Source organism: Rhea americana, unplaced genomic scaffold, assembly GCF_003343005.1.
Source record: "Rhea americana isolate MKP2758 unplaced genomic scaffold, rheAme1 scaffold_21, whole genome shotgun sequence".
Lineage (NCBI taxonomy): Eukaryota > Metazoa > Chordata > Aves > Rheiformes > Rheidae > Rhea > Rhea americana.
Genome location: NW_028186258.1, coordinates 4,307,870 through 4,325,652, shown reverse-complemented (window position 1 = coordinate 4,325,652; position 17,783 = coordinate 4,307,870). Strand labels below are relative to the sequence as shown.

Sequence of the window (17,783 nt, the reverse complement as noted above, 5' to 3'; positions counted from 1 at the left end):
TTAGTACTTATACCTATTATCTCTCATCACAGTATCACAATCAGTTTAACAGAGTCTAAGGATAACCCTGCATACTACCGTGAAAAGTGCCACTGGATCTTTAAAAACCACAGGGGGAGAGCAAAGAATTACTTAACACCTCTGACATCCAAACGGGTTTTTTTGAAGAAGGTTTGCCTCTAAGATTTTGCTTTCAGAAGCTGGCTTGCTGCCATCCTGCTTGAAGTCTGATCATTCTTCATATGGACATCAGAGACATATAGGCCAGGCTTACTGGAATCTGCCGGTATACTCAGTACTGGCTGTTTACTGGGAGGCCAAAGGTGACGGGGTTTCCTGGATCCACGCCTACAACAAGCATGCAACACATCTGAAAGCACACTAGGACTGAGAGAGGAGATTTTATGGGCCAGAACTTCAGGTGATTGTGAATTGGCATTGGTTCAAGTTCCCACTGAGGATCTGGCTGTATTTCTTTAATCAAGATCCACATTTGTCAGGTCTTGGAAACATGTCAAATCAGCCACTGGACATTTTAATCTTGTTTTTATTTGGGTTTGCATGAACAAGCCAAGCCAGAAACATGTGATGAATAACAGTAACTGAAAAGACACAGCAGTGAAAGTTCTGCCTCCTCCCCACTAAGTTAATATTCTAAGTGCTGTACTCTCTGATCCTGCTTACTTTGTCTTTAAGAGATGCTTGGTTCCTGGTAAGATTTATACATTCTGAGCTCCATGTGGAAGTGAAGATCATAGTTTTATTTTCTATGGTTTTATCCTCTGTTCTGCCTATTCCAGGCAGCAGTCCAGGTGATACAGCTGGAAGATATCTATCTTCAAGATCTTCTTTTCTATAGCATTATGTTAGCAGCTACACTGAGATTCCAGCTGGATGCCTATGATTAAGATAACAGAAGAGCAAGAGCCTTCCCTCTAGGAAAGCTTCTGTACAGAAAGGGCCTTCACCTTGCAGTTTCCCAGGTCTGTGCGTATGTCCTCAACAGTCAATGCAACCAGATTAAGTGATGTTTGTGTCTTGTCCCAAAACTGAGGTGAGTCAGAATTTTCCCTTAAGAACCCCACCCCTCCCACACAGCCTGGAGAAGTTTTGCTCATTTACCCACCATAGACAAATGAAAATGCTCCTGCTGAGTGCTGGATCATGCTCTTACTGCCCTGAGATCATAAAACAGAGTGGATTTCATTCTAACAGGGTCGGATGTTAGGGAGGCAGGCAGAAAGGCTGAAGAAAATAGGAAGTGATTGCTGTCAGTTCCACAAGAATAAAGCCAAATGGAAACACGCTGCAAACCTTTGAGTGCTGAAAATATTTTTTTGCATTTTGCTTTCAAGTAGTAACTTGAAGCCCTTAACAAAAAAAATACCAATCAATTGCCTTTTATTGAGAAAGCTTGATCCACTATTTCAATCAGAAAAATCAAGATAAGTGAAGTGGAAATTTGGTGCGTATATTTTGAAATGGAAATGAGGTGGTTATATATTCATATTCTCTGTGTTCATAGGCATGTTTGCATTAATTACAGGAAATGAATACTAATTTATGATTGCTCCTACTCGCCATCAGACTGCATTTATTTACAGATGAGGTCAATGAAAAATTAGTTTAGTCTTTTTTACTGCTGTTTAGAACACTCAAGACTGTGTTTTCCTCTAGATTTGTCATGGTTAATGAATGTTGCTTCAGCAGTCAATCATGTACTCTAAATGCTGTCACACTTTTTTTTAAAGCCTCAGTCATGAACCATGACAGAAAAATAAACAAATAAATATAAAGCTAAAAAACTCTTTTCACTGAGCAGCTACACTATGCAAAAATCTCCAGGGAAGGTTAAAGGAGGCCAGAATAAATGATAATATAAGTGCTGTGGACATAGAAAAGCAATAAAGGTGTACCAACACTGAGGGTCTGGCAAAAAACTCAACACACACACATGCACATGCACACACTCTCCAGTAAAAAAACTGGCAATGTTAGTAGCCTCAAGGTGCAATTTCCTGGAGCACTGAGATTGACATGCCAGCACTAAATGTTGTTAATTTAACTAACTTGAAATTAATGGCAGAGTCTGCAGTGGCCGAACCCCTCAAACACAGTCTCATTATGGCCTTGCTGGGAATGTCCTAAATATAGGCATTGACAGTTTAAAACAAATTCACATACATTGGTGTATTTTTAGACACAAGTAAGGCGTCAGAGTTTGTGTCATAGTTTACAGTTGATTAATTGGGTTGGTAAGTTACCGTGCAATCCACAAATTGTGCATAAAAATGCCCATGAAGGAATACAAAGGATAGTTTTATAACTTCAATAAGCAGTTATAAACAATATTGGTATTCCAGTAAAGTGAGAAGACCTGTCTCATGCTAAGATTTTCACTGGTTCTGTAGGACTTTGAAGTTCTCATTCGAATGGGATTTTGGGTGATATGAAGACTAGGACTGAAGAGTTATGAGCAGGAGTCTGAAGTAATGGAAACTGTAGATTTCAACACAGTCTGTTTCCTGAAGGCATCAGGGCCAAGATCAAAAGGATTAACAGTATAACCCATAGTCAAGATAATACATTATCCTTTCATTTTTGATGACAAACTCCATATTCCAGTCTACAATCTTTGGATTACTCACTTAGGTCCTCTTTACATATTTTTAAAGATTTCTTCTCAGTACTGATACTAACTCAATTCCCCCAGTGTTAATCAGGTTAAAAGTTCAACCTGATTCATCAGTTGGTATTTCTGACTTAAGAGAACAAAATGTATCTGCTGAGTATGCATCTAACAGGCAGACACTCCTTCAAATACCCTTCAGCATTGTGGTATTATTGCTGGTATCATCATCTTAATGATAAAAGCAGTCAAACTTCGTGCATAACATAATTAATTTTCCAAAACAACAGTAAACCTAATCTCTTACCGGCAATTACCTAAGCCAATTCAATTTGTGTTCCTTACTTACAGTGTGGGCTTTCCTTCGCCCCAACCTGTAGAAGGGTCCTAGCAATAGGGACGTTGTTTGTCAAAATGGCAATATCCAAAGGAGTTAGTCCCTCACTGTTTGGTGTGTTTAGGTCCAGTTCCTCTGGTGTGTACTGATAGAGAAGAATCTGAACAGCATCCAGATCTTGCTGTTCCACGGCCTCAAACATAGCTTCATTGCACTGGAAATTCTGTATATTAATAAAAGCAGAAATTCAGTACAACTTTTCAAATGCTAGTGTTTTAAAATAAATTGAAATAATTGTATTTTTGAGACTGCTATAAAATACTGACCCTCCAGCCTCAACTTAGGTTCAATTAGAAACATGCAAATTATTTTCAGCAAAACTCTGCTTGCTCTGCTTCCTGACTGGTGTGCTTGCGCTTAGTTCAGTTTTGTGGAAGGATTAAAATGAGATTTCAAAACCACCCAGAACAAACCTACACTTATATAGAGATCTGTCCCAAATTCAAACTACATGAATGATAATGCATATTTTCAGTGTGAAACTGGATGAAAAATTATGATTTTGGCAGAGGTTTGGTCTCCTGAGTTCTTCAGACCCAAAACTCAAAATAAAAACCTGAGGTATACAAATTCAGGTGATCAAAATCCAAATCAAGGAAGCCATTCTGGAGAAAATTTTAGAGCTTCAGCATGAGCTAGAAATATCAAATCACTCTAAACACTTCACAGTCATTTCCAGATGCTCATATTTTCACATTTAACTTGTAATTAGAAGCTTTGAAATGCACAAGTCCTTAAACAGAAAAGTAGAAATGAGACTGAATAAACTAAATGTCCAGTCTGTGTATTCAAAAAAGATACATCTGAATACCAAAGAACATAAACAGATAAGCAAATAAGCAAAGCTGAGAACACCAACTGCACGGACTGTCAGGCTGGAAGGGCTCTTTTCCCCACCAATGACAAGGAGATAGATGGACAACTGTATGATACAAAGAAACCTATCATTTCTTAATTGAGCTGCAGAGAAGCAGGTGCAGGATGCTAGCATGGCCTGCAGGTTTCTGTTATGAAAACATCCTTCTGGAGCCTACAGTAATGACACATCACTTGCAAAGTTTCTTTAAATTCTCTCCCAGTGTCCCATTGCCATAATTACCCAATAGGTTTTCTGCTTCTTTTAAGAATGAATTAGTAGAAGCAAGAGGCTCAGTAAAGCAAGTAGAGCTCAGCATGTGGTCACATAACAGAGCAGAGATCTATGTACACATATTGCGCCAATGGACATACTAAAGAAATGCATACACAAGAGAGCAAGTGATACAGATGCATGATGTAAACTAGCTTCCTGTGTCTTGAAACTCACAGGGAAGAAACACAGAGGTAAATTTTACAAAATACCATATCATTTATGATATGACATAAATATTGAACTGAAATCCTAAAAAGAGACTCTTCTACTATGATCAGAAGTCAACATTTCAATCACATCAAAACACTTCATTTTCCCTTTTYAAATGGATATAATTATATTTGGCATATTCTTGCACAACTTTTGCTCTCAGTGAAACAATACTTTTGATAGCACATTGATTTGCTGGAACATCTTTCATCTGCTTTAAAAATGTAGACTAGGGATTTGCAAGCAGTTCTGAAAACTACAGCAGTAGCCCATGGCAGAATCCACAGCCACAACTGGAATCTTCATCACCTCTGCAGATGTCTTTTCAGCTGCTCTGGAAGGTAAAAGGGTCTTCAGARAGAAATTCTGGGGCCGGACAGAGATCTTTGGGGCCAAAAAATCTGGAAATTGCTGTTTTTAAGAACTGTTTTTATTGCAGATCCAATAAATGAATTGGATACAACCAGCTAAGCTGCCCCAGGTACCTTTTAGGAAGGGAGAATATAGCTAGTGTTTTGTTTGTAAAGTACTGGCATCACTCTAAGAAACTCAAAAGATGGCATTGTCTTAATATTTTAATATGGATCCCAACTAAGCTGAATCTTAAGGATCATCAGAACAAGTTAGATGTACATAAGATGATCTTTATTCCAAAATTTTAATGCACAAAAATGTTAGATGAAATGAACTATGCAACAATGAAGGAATCAGAAGACTCRTGCAAACTTAGAGATCTAATTTAGACAGCTAAGTTAGGAAAGCTAGCTCACTCTGAGGAAGTCTTTTTTTTTTTGGGGGGGGGGGTAATTTCCATGCTAAATAGAAGATAACACTTAAACAAGTATCTCATGATAATGCGTCTCTATCAAATTCCTGTTTGGATTGTAAGATCAAGATTTCATCTCATTATCAAATACTTAGATCATATTTCAGTGTTAAGTGCAAGAAATCTTGAAATAAGAGATAGCTGAATGGTAGGCAGCTAGGCTTGTCAGTCTCTATCCATTCCCTCTGCTCAAGGCAAAAGACTTCCTTTAAGAACAAATACTGTCTTCAGGCAGCACACCTTAGAAAAGATGTTGTCCAGTATTTCTCTAATTTTAAGATAAAGCTTAAAATGTCAGACAATTTTACTGCAATGCACCAATATTTCCTTTCATTCCAGCAGCTCCACATGTATGCTGTCTTGCTTATGTAACACATCCTCCKGAAATCAGAGATTTCTTTTACTCAGGGGATTCTCCCCTAGCCCTTAAGTGATTAAGTGCTCTGAAATGCTCTAGAAATGATTTTTTAATTAATTTTAAGTATAAAATATTTTAATTAACAGTATGATTCTGATAGATATTAAGTGTCTCCAACTCACACTCAAATTAGTAACACACATTTAACAGCTGTATGTCACTGTACAAAATTAACATGAATAGATCATTGATGTTCCAGCTAAAGAAAAAGAAAGCTATGCTTCTTTGTGCCTTGAAACTCTATTCTTAKGGGTGAAGTGTGAACTGATGCACTACTTTTTCACATGAACGATTAGAAAAGCAAAATATGTACACTAATTCTCCAATAATATTTACATATAATCAAAAAAGGATTAATTTCATCCCAACTCACATTCATTTCAAATTCTCTCTTTAGCAATTTTGGAACATTCATTATATTGTCATTTTAAAATAAAAGTAATTTATGATTCAGTAGCACCTCCACATTTATCGACTCAGAAAACCAGCAAAATTATATTACTTTTGTAACTTGATCACAGCTAGTAAAATCTACTTAACAACAAATTCATAAAGAGCCTATTACAAAGGGAATCAGTTGAAGTTAACTGAATGACTATATTAGTTTCAATTTTTACTGGTTAAGTTCATTTGAGGAAACATTGGCTAACACTCTGAACGCAGAATAAAAAGGTAGAGCTGATGATATTAATCAATGACAAGCTTGTGGTACAGACTCAGGACAGAACTAGGTATTTCTCTGTTTGAATTTCCTCTTCTTCTGTAGCACTGGGTACATACATAGCTTTCCCCTTTCTGAAATCAGAATAATCATTTTCTTTTAACCAGCTTCATGGTATGTGCACAAGGCTCAAATGAATTAGTATTTGCAAACTGCTACCTAAGTGCTGGATACCATAATTTGGTTTTAATTCAAATTCTGAATGAAACTCAAATCTTATACTGCATCTCAGGAGTTTCTTGYATTATACAAAAACAGAAAAACTGGAACATAATTAAAAAAGAAAGGCTAAATTCTGCAGAATCAGTGTTACAGYTGAAAATAGCTCAGTTATATGGTTGACAAAAGCATTTGGCACTTTTCAAATACATACATACACTTTAACAATAGATTTTACTCATCTGAATTATTGTAAAATTCTTTTCAAACTGTTGTTTGAATTGTTATTTTTGGATTCAATTATCAAGATTTAGACCTGTCTASATGCCTTTGAAAATGCATCTTTGGATTTTTGTTTGCCAAACTAAATATCTAAAGTATTTCTGAAATTTTGGCCCTCCATAATTTGCTGAACAGAATCTAAGCACATGCTTAAGTTAGTTCCTCGTGAATGTTCTTGCCAGCACATCTATTGGCAGGAATGTTTCACCAAAAATGCAAAAATAAAAGCAAATTTCTATTTCTTCATTTCATTAGAAATCTGATTGAAAAAGCTGCACTCACTTAAACAAGAAACAGAGCATGAAGTTTATAACCTACTTCATCCAATCTAAACAGTTCTGAGACCAAATTGCAAATATCAGGTTTTCCAAATGAACAATTCAGACACAACCAATAGTCTGAAATATGTTGGCATGTCTAGTAACTTCAAAGAGAGAAAAAAACATGGGACTTGTGATATGGCCTTTCTAGCTAGGCATGTATGTAATCCTTCAGGCACATGGTAGTATGCACCTAACCATAACAGATATATTTCAGTCAAACAACATCCTGGTGAGACAGCAAAATATTTACCACATTTTCAACCACACCAGTAAATTTCCCCAATTTGCATTGGAAGTCTGCACTGAGTCCAGCTCTCCAGGCCCAGAAAATGTTCTATACTCCACATCAACTTTTTCCCAACTATTTGCTGGACATCTTTGTATGATTATATTGTTTTCTGCAAAAAGTTAATCATATGCTATTTAAAAGAGTCTTTAATATTTCAGTATTATTCAGATATATCCAGACCAGGAGTATGAAACTCAAACTGTGCTAAGATGACGATGTAATATCATTAGACCTACATGTTCAATTTTAGTTCACTTGGTACTGTCACAAATATTAACAAGAGCCTTCTGATTTTTGTTTTCATTTACATCTCCAAGATAATTTTTTTCTGCTATGAAAAGACGAACCACTGAATTCAAACAGAAACTGAATCACATTTACAAATGATCAGGCAAAGTTTAGGGACAATTTTTATGTTTCTTTTTCCTTGACTCAGTCCTGCAACCTCTAATCATTAGCTTTAGACAGCTATGCTACGTGATTAATTTATTTAGGTGTTACACTGGTGCACAAATGTATATACTGAAAAGGACTACAGTACTGCTTTGCTGTAAGTAATAACCATGTTCCAGTAAGTGATTCAGTGCTGGAGTGTTTAGAAATGCAATCTTATGTAGCTTAATTAAAATGAAGTACCCCTTTCAAGATATTTCTAGGTTAGCCTGAAAAAGTCTACTATGTGCTACTGGAGTTGGAAAAAATGTTAAAGTAGTTTCTGCAAAGACTTGTTTTGATAAACATGAGTTCAAGAATAAAGCTATTTTGGGATATTGCTATGTCTGCAGCAGACAACAATTTACTGAGTGGAAAGTGTTGCACAGCAAGAGAGAATGGAAAGAAAACTCTTCAGTAGCCAAAACTGAAAGAAAACAAATTTTAACAAAAGTAATTCACTTTTCTGGAGACTTRATTTTAGTCACAGAATTAGCTCAGTACCACAGAAACTCAATGATTACTAGCAACTAGCAACTTGACTTGTCATATTTCTACTCCTTCACTGATTGTTTTTGTGCTATTTATTTCTAGGGAGAACTGTGAAAACAACAGGCAACTGGAAGACTGGACGGAGCAGGATCCAAAGCCTCATGAGTTCAATGGGAGTCTTTTCACCAGCTGCTGTGGACACTGGCTCAGGTCCCAGCCTCGTAATACTTGAGGGGTACCTACGCTCACAGCAGGCCAGGGAYGACCCAGGCTGCATCGTCATCACCTGCTGCAGCAGGTTGAGAGGAACAGAAATTTACAGAAGCCTGCATTCCACGAAAGCACCGTCCTCGTGCCCRCGCACAACCGGTTCTCCTCGTTATGTCTCCTCATTGACCAGGTCACAAACACTCCCAACACCTCTAGCAGATCTGAGCTGAAAACAGAGACAAGTGAGACTGCAAGTAATTAGCTCTGCAGATAGCACAAGACTGGAGTCTAATGAACAGTGACCTGCTGCTCAGCCTTTGGGGTTTGAGTTTTTGCAGTTTCTCTTCTCATCAGTAAAGTATGACAGGAGATCCYGTATTTGAAGGAATATCTGAGAAACACTAGTCAGAAGATAGGTTAATGGTGGCATTCATTCAATCTGCATGAATTGTGCTCTGGTACAGTCCCCAGGACTGGTTTATCCTTTTTTTCAGTTTCATAGTCACACAGAAACTTGCAATTGAAAGCAAAAAGGAAAGAAAAGATAGTGGCTGAAACAAACTGACCCAAGGGATCTTTTTTTCATAGCTCACACTTTAAAAGCCCAAATTCAAATAATCCCCAAACTGAAAGCACCTGGAAATCCACTGCCTCTAAAGCACAGCTGTTGCCTGCTACACAACAGCTGTTCTCCAGCTACCAAGTCTGACCTGCTTCATGCTTCTTCCTTACATGCTTCTCCTTCAGCAAAACAAGCTTTACTGGCTCCAGCAAAGGTAACAGGAGTGAGCCATGATCCCATGTCTCCTTTGGATCACAATGTTTCTTCACAGGAGAGAGACAACAGCCTTTTGACTTTCCAGTGTAGTAGAACTACCTTTCAGCTGTTTGCTTCAATGGACCATGCCCTGGTCCTCTAAATTCAGGAAAGGAGTRATCCTCTCTGTTGGTTAGGATCATTTTGAATTATTTTAAACCAGTTTCCGTTCCTGCATTGATGCATATTATGTCTCATATCTAATACAGATTTGTGAGTGTTAAAGAAAACTAGATTGTGCTGCTGCTTCTGGCATAATGTAGTATTTTCATCATCTGGCCCAATCATGTTCGGCTTAGTCCTGCACTGTGCTGAACATCTGCTTTAGTGTAGCAGAGTAATGGTTTCAAGTGTCTCCTGGCATAGTCACAGACACTGTCATAAAGTCATTGCTCTTTGTAAGTGGAGAGGAACTCTTTCCTCAAAATAATTCAGAGGAGAACTTGAAGGATATCTCTTTTCTTCCTACTTATGGAAGCAGCAGATTTGTTTTGTTATGACAGTATCAKCAGCAGGTTCATCTCTCTCCAGCAAACAGACCAGATTCTATTGTGCACTGGGCTTATGCTGCACTACTGTTTCAGGAACACATCTCATTCTTCAAAATGTATGTGCTGGAGGTTGTKTAACTTTACAGCATAGGCATAAATAGCAGCACCTGTAAGTGTTAAGTCCAGCAGGTACTTACATACTTTCCTAATACCAGCACTAGAATGCTTGGCTGTAATGACACGTTCTGCAACTAGGGCAGACCAGATCAAACTGCTTCATGTATCATCCCCTTTACYGTTGTTTTATCTAGTGCCCATCACCACAGTATATGACCAACCTTGCCTTTATCCATCAAATTACGAGTTCTATTTGCTCTATTTTTTAGAAAAACTGAAATTTATATTAAATACATCTACAGTTTTCTCAAAGTATTTTTTTTCTTCATGTCTTATTGGAGGCAAGTGTTTTTATATTTTTTATCTAGATTTTACTACATTTATGCTGTTAATATTTTTCTACCCAAATAAACATAATCACTGTAAAGTAGTTTTTATTTAGCCTTCAAGAAGATCAGACATTACTAAATGTAATATTAATTACTCTGTGCCATAACATAGGACCATTCACAGTTGTAAGCTTGGGGATAAGACTGTACATGATCAGTTAGGGCAGAGGCAAAGCGAGATGATGAAAAGTATGGATTAAAAGCAAACTGATCAAGGAAACAGGGCAAAATTAATACAATAGGAAACTGGTAATTTGATAAATATTAAGTAATTACCATTGAAGTCTTACGGAGACTGAGCCGATCCGATCGGGCTCTGAAATACGCTTCATCAAAGGATGTATGACTTCCCTTCAGCTTCTCTGACAGGTTCCGATATAACCGCTTTGCAGCATTTGGAGAAGATGACCCACTGTTCTTTTTAGTCTGGAGGAGACTTAAGTTATGCATTTGCTGTGTCATTTTGACTTAGYGTTCCTAGAAGGAAAAAAAAAACRCAGCTGTTTGACAATCATGCCATTAAAACAAGCATTGCAAGACTTCTGAGGCAAAACACACTTTCACAAATACAGTTTTTGTTCTGAATGTTAAGAACACTTAAAAGCACATTTTAGAGCATCCTCAATGGCAACTTGCTATTTATGGGATTAATCCACTGGATCTATAGGGAGGGAAAATTAAGGAAAAATATAGGGGATAATTTTAGAAATAATTACCAATTGATGAAAAGAGAAGGGATTACACTTAGTGAGAGAAGTGAAGAACTTCTGACAGAGCAACTTCTGGTAATATGAATATCAAAAAAAGCCTTTGTAAGTATTTCTATAAACAAAACTGAAGAGATGGAGAGGAAAGACACCTAACAGTGACTACGGAACACGGCATGACTGAATTCTTTGAACTGGCCAAATGACCAGTTTGACACAAATTCAAGCAGAGACAAGGCAGGTGCTTCACATACAGTATCTGCTAGCAAATTGCATGATCCAAATTTTCAATATATCTTCAGGCTTGTGGGCTGATTCACTTCCTCTAGAGACTCCACAGCAGTACTTTTCAGAAAGTATGGCTTGATTCAAAATATTTTTCCATCTATGAAGCCATCACAAGGTACTGTGGAAATAATGTGTGAGCTTACATTTAAGTGAATATTCATTAAATGCTGACATGTATCCTCCAGTTGAAAGTCCTTGTTAACAGATAATAATTTTTTTCTCAGAATTTTGAGTAGCATTTGGCTGGCGCTTGGAGGGGAGGGGGGCACTTGCTCTGTGACTAGGTCTTCTAAAGCATGATGTTGCAACAAGTAACAACTGAAACACATAAAAAGTCATTTTGGCTCTGTTGTAGGCACAAGTGTTTGCAAAATGAGGCTTAAGTACCCTTTCACTTATAACTACCTATGGCCAACTAGTGCCTAGCTTACTGCAAACAAAAGCTTTACATTGTATGTTTTACAGTTAAAATAATTTGTGATTCTAAATGTTGCTGTTTACAATTTTACACCGAGTGATTTCTTCCCTCCATTAGTGAACAGACACTGGTTTTGTCTGTATATTACATAACTTTATCCTGCTCTATGTTTACCTTGTCCATTTGGACTATAAACTCTTCCAATGAGGAACTATCTCCTCTCTTTAACACTGCCTCACCCAACAGGGTTTCCATATTATCTCAGTGTTAAGTAAATCATAATATTTTCTATGATCTATGATGACCACCATTTTTTGGTATTAAATTAACATTTAGTTTTCTGGAAATACTTTATGTGGAGATACTTTTTACCTTTCTGAAAGGCAACTGAGAATCAGATTTGACCCAACTACAAACACAGGAAGGTATATTCATGAACCTCCCCAGGACAAAGGTGASGAAAATGCACATTCTCTACATTGTCGTCTCCCCTGCTAAGAGTGTGTAAAGATTTAGAAGAGAAAACATCTATCTAGAAGATCTCATAGTTGTAATAGTTTATCTAGCTGCCTTTTAGACTACCTGTTCCTGGAAATAATTTTAAGATTCTATGTGCTATGATATAAATCCTATAACTTTCTAGGGGGTCTCATCCTGTATCTGAGCAAATCACATTGCAAATAATCATTCGGCGTCCTGCAATCATAAAAGCATTCTTCACTAAACACTTGCCCTGACAATGAGACTGGTTTTAAGCATTAATTGGTCCTTAAGATTCGAGACACTACTCAAGTCTCATAAGCCCTCTACGTCTTCCTTTCTTATTCGTAAATGGTAGTGAGGCACACATCCTGAGCACACAAGTATCTGATTACAAATAATCTCACACATTCCCCTAGTCATGAGCTAATGAAGAGAGGCTGAGTCTCTGAATGAAGAGACAGAGTCAAGATAATTGCAATGTGTTAAATTAGCACGACTGTGTGTACAAACACAAGACTAAAACTCTGTGTGAGCTGCTTCCTCAAAGTAATGCTCAAGAGTAGTATGATAAGAAACAAGCTCTCTGGGACTTGGGGAGCTGCAGCAGTATGGATGATTTTGGATTGCCTTTCTCTGAGCATCTGGACAAAAGCTAAAGTGAGGCTCACACACAAACAACTCAATTAATCTTGCTTTCTAATTATTACATGTATTTCAGCAGTGCCTACAAGGACTAACTGAAATCACTGACTCTTCAAATGAAGCATTTTATTCTGTGCCCCAAACAACAAGCCTGCACAGACTAGAGAGAAATGCTTACAGGGGAAACCAAGGAACACAGGGAAAAATGTTTAAAGTAAGAGTAAACAGACACTTACAGGCAGAAGCAGAGGCAAGAGAAGTACTGAAGCTTCAGAAATAAGAAAGTGCTTCTTAATGTTAAACTGCAGCAAATACTAAAGTTACAGTTCCCAATATTACCTTGCAAAGGTGCCAGGAACACCAGAATTATTTGCAGGAATGTGACAGAATTAATATAGATTAAGCTTTACTGTATGGAAGTTCCTGTTAAGTGTTGAGTTTCAATACTGAACACACTATGAAGCCAGCATCTTGTTTTACTGGTGCATTCATGAGATCAATAGGAGATATACTCATGAAATAAAATGCATTTTTTAAGATGGTGATAAGATTGCCCTCTCATCTCTCTCCATTTAAACAGCTTCAATTATACAATTTATTTTCAGATATTTATTAAAAATAAGTTTAGGTAGTGGATTAGCTCAAGGGATCTTTACCTTCTGCTATGTCATGCTATTAGTACTTTAAAGAAACTCAGCAATTCACCAAAAAATCTTGGTTACTCAAGAGTAATGCTTCCACAGTGTTTATTATTATACAGAGCTGCAAATTGYCACATAGAAGTTTCTCCTCTTACCTCAATTTTCAGCTAGGTCAAACTACTAACATGAACGAAGAATCTGTTCCTTATATCAAAAAATCCTGGGTCAAGAATCAGGCCCAAGTTGTGGACAAAAAGCAGGCCAATATAGGAATGTTTTAAAATAAAGTTTCAATATCCCCAAGTCATTTGATTCCAAGATTAAAATCATTAGATATCAAATACTACACAGTAAATAGTAAAATCATGAGACAGAACAATTATCATTCACCACACAAAACCCAGATACCATTAAGACAAGGACAAAAGGGGAAAGCAGATCCATCGAGTACTTCATTAAAAGGTACACTTTTAGCATTCACTGTGTTTGGTTTGGAATTATATTTTTTTTCGGTACCAGATGCAACAGGTTCGGTACCTCTGTGGGGTACAATGGTATTTTACGGAAAGGTACCAAGTCTCCTTAAGCCCGTATGCCAATATGGAGACTTACTGAGAAGCTGTGCAGACATTTCAGCGTGTAAGTCCACATTAAGTAAGTCAGGCATGTAGGTATACTTATTAAAATTGTTTCAGTACTATTAAAAACAAAGCTAAAATGGCTTTGGCCCTTACGAGTCCTCCCTAGGCCGTCACATCTTGTATACCAAACTACCTGATTATTGACTATAGGTGACTAAGCCATCTCTGGAGCTATCTGCTGTTGAAGAGGAGCAGATTTGGGATGAAGATTATTAGGGCTAATGTCAAGAGGCGTTTATTTATATGCAAAGTCATGCTTACATAAAGCTGCACTGCCCAAACATACGAAGTCCACTGAACTAGTACTGTGGCAATAATCTTCAGGATTAAAATAGTAATTAAAAAAGGAATTTTGCCAGCCTGACACCTCCATCATTCATTACTGCAGGAAATGTATTTGTRTCCTTCTCCTTAAACATATTTCACCAGATGTCTTCTACAGAGGGTCTGGAAAGTCAAATTCGAACTATTCTGAAGCAGGTAGAGAAGTGGTTTTCAAGAAGAATTAGTTTTATTTATTTTCACAGAGAATACCTTGACAGCAACATTTTCTTTTGTAAGGGAAATCTGAGGATATCATAGAGGCATCAGTTTAGTCACACATCTCCTAACATACATTCAAAATTCAGATTGTTTACAGGTTTTTGATTCTCTCTATTTCAATTATACATACTGTAAACAGAAGAAGAAAGACCCTCAACACTTCAGGAAGTTGGTGGAGCCTCAGGACCAAAGTAAATTCAGGTATCATTTGGCTGTTGCCCTGTGTTTCCAACTCAGAAACGCCAAGCAGCAACTTGATACCAAATCTGTTCAGGCCCATTCTGCACAGCATAGGTTACTATTCCCATTCCTTGTATCTAACCTAGAGTTTGACTCCAGCTATACAATCCCTAGGGCTTTCTGAAATCTTTACCACTCTCATCAGGTCAAAGAAACAGGATTGAGATATACAAAGAAAAAGAAATAGTCTTACTAAACATCTAAACAATGACTTCCAAGGACTGTAACAATAGATTTTCCATATTATCCATGAAAACCTTCTGAGTACATAGCCAAAGCAAACCCTAAGACCAATATGAATGTGGAAAGAGCACAGAATCTTACTATATAACCTCATGAAAGTATCTCTCCAGTCAATAGCAGGTAAGTCTATACAAAAGCTAAATAAGCACTATAAAAATTGCAACTATTCAGTGATAAAACAGATGGCATCTTTGCTGTACACACAGAATAAGTGCATTACAAATGACTTGAAAAATGTCAAATACATTTTATCCTATCTACTAACCATCAGAACCATGGAATATTGCATGGAATAAATACTAAACAGCAAAGCAATAGCTGAAATAATATAACAGAAATGAACCATACTTTTCATCATTGTACTGAAATGAAATGCATGGCACTGCTGAAGATTATTGTACTAAAGATATTCTCTAGTTACATAGAAGCTATGAAATAAAAAAAAGGTAAATGTAAGCTGCATATTCTGGAAAACTTTCTGGAAGTGTGATCTTACTAAGCTGTAGAAATGATTCCCAAGATGAGAAATGGAAATGAGATCAGGTAAAATCATGAGTAAAATATATAATAAGGAATACAAAGACAAGTCAACTCACATAATTCTGTGATTCAAAACTTAATACTTTAATTGGATGCCAGCATTTGTTTATTTTTTGCTTATTTTTACAGATGCAAACCACTTTACAAGAAAAGCTTTAGGCTCCCTATTTAAGCCTTAAGAAAAAAAAAAGGGGGGGGGGGGGATGTCCTCACTTCACCAGTCAGGTGAAAGAGAAAAATTGTGCATTGTCTTGAGTTAAACAGCAAATCCTGCAACTAACATACACCAGCCTGAAATATGCTTACCTCATGATACATTATTGCTGCAATTTAAATTGGAACAATAAAGAGTTTAGGCAGAGGTGGTGTCCACAATCAACCCTATGGAGATTTGCGCCTTGGAAAGCTCTGTATGTGTCTAGCATAGGTCAAAATGAAACGAGTAAGGAGATTTCAAAAAGGTTCAGAGTAATTCTGTATGATACAACTAACAAGCATTCTCATAGCAATTCAGGTACTACAATAGCAAATATTTTACAAGGTTTGTTATTAAAGGGCGGAACTATGCAGAACATCATCAGCAGCTACCCTTGTAACAGTAACAGTTAGAAGTAGCTTGCTTTTCTGAGAATTAAAAAACAAAAGCTTATGGCAGTGGTTCCAGTAACAAGTAACCTGAATCTCCGGGGAAACAGTCACTGCACTACACTGGAAATAACCACCAAAACATAGTCTCATTCTTGTTATTATGACCCTGCTATAGTATGTTACAAACCAGTGATAGAAGTCTCGTAACACACAGTTCATGCTGCACACAGAATCTTTATGATCAGATTTCTTTTGTACTTCTAGGTACTAAAGTAAGCTGTTTAGTCTCCAATAACAATTTCAAATACAAATGAATATAAGTAAGTTTCTCTTATAAAAGCATATTTTGGATTGGCAAGTATTCATCTATTATTCATGCATAGCTTTTAAATCATACTGCAGAGAGAGGAAAAATCTAAATTATAGATCAGTGTCTGTTTCATGTGGCACATATACACTGTATTGCATAGACAGGCACACTAGAAGGACACAGCATAGCTGTGTTAACTTCAGATTTTAGGAAAATGCACATAACAGCCAAGAAAACACTCAACACTATACATATACTTAAATATGTATGTTAAACAATTTTATAACTGAACTAATAATTAAAGAATATATGTTTTAAAAAATTAAATATGACTTACCAGTTCAGGCTATCCAAGGCAAAATGTGAACAAGTTGGTGGCAATTGTCCACTGTCTTCATTCAATGAATCACATTGGCTTTGCTGTCTCTTCTGGCTCAGCCTCTGGGCAGAATGAATAAACCTCTCTTCCTTATACTGCATGAATGATCAGAAATGAAAAAGCTTATTATTAGCAATTACTGAAGTCCAAGATCACTGATTAGATCTCAGAGTAAAATAATTTTTAAAGAAAATAATGCCATATCACAGGTAAAAAAATTGGTGCCTTAATTCTACTAGTTACTACTGCAGTTATGAGAATGTCCAGTATTTAAAGCTCTTGCCTCTGTAGTCAAAGATGCCATGACTTCTGTATGCTTTTAGCTTGTTTTATCCTTTAAAATTGATCAGCAGCTCAGCATGCAAGTAGAACAAATAATTGCATTTTTGTTTACTCTGGCAGTAATTGTATTTAATTTGTTGTGAAGTATGAGCAAAAAGACATTAAGGTAGCCATCTTAAAGCAGTTAGTTTTATGTTAAACCAATAAAAGGGGAAAAAAAGAATCACAATCCTACACTCTGTCCAGTAATGCATGTTGCATGTGATGTATTGTTTCTTTCTTCTTCAAGCAAGCTACAGTACAGCTGTCTGCAATCATAGCAACAAAAGCAGCAACCATATCCATAGCTATGGGATGGCAAGATCATTTGAAAGCTCCCAGATTGAACAGGTTACCTTAAAAAAATTATTAAATAATAATAAAAACATACTTTACTGATGCCTATATTTCAGCTAAAGCAGATCCTCTAGCATTAATAYCTTCCAAAGCATTAGAATGGTGATA

General features: G+C 36.7%; 1 protein-coding gene across 1 annotated transcript in view; it reads right to left on the bottom strand.

Annotated features, from left to right (window-relative positions):
* ANKFN1 (ankyrin repeat and fibronectin type III domain containing 1) overlaps positions 1 to 10,801 on the bottom strand; it is a 63,566-nt gene extending 52,765 nt beyond the window's left edge. The window contains exons 1-2 of the mRNA XM_085304823.1: positions 10,611 to 10,801; positions 2,979 to 3,189 (exon numbers count right to left, since the gene is read on the bottom strand). Of these exons, the coding sequence (XP_085160949.1) occupies positions 2,979 to 3,189; positions 10,611 to 10,796 (397 nt within the window). The 5' untranslated portion in view covers positions 10,797 to 10,801. The remainder of the gene's footprint in view (positions 1 to 2,978; positions 3,190 to 10,610) is intronic.
* Positions 10,802 to 17,783: the final 6,982 nt, after the last annotated feature.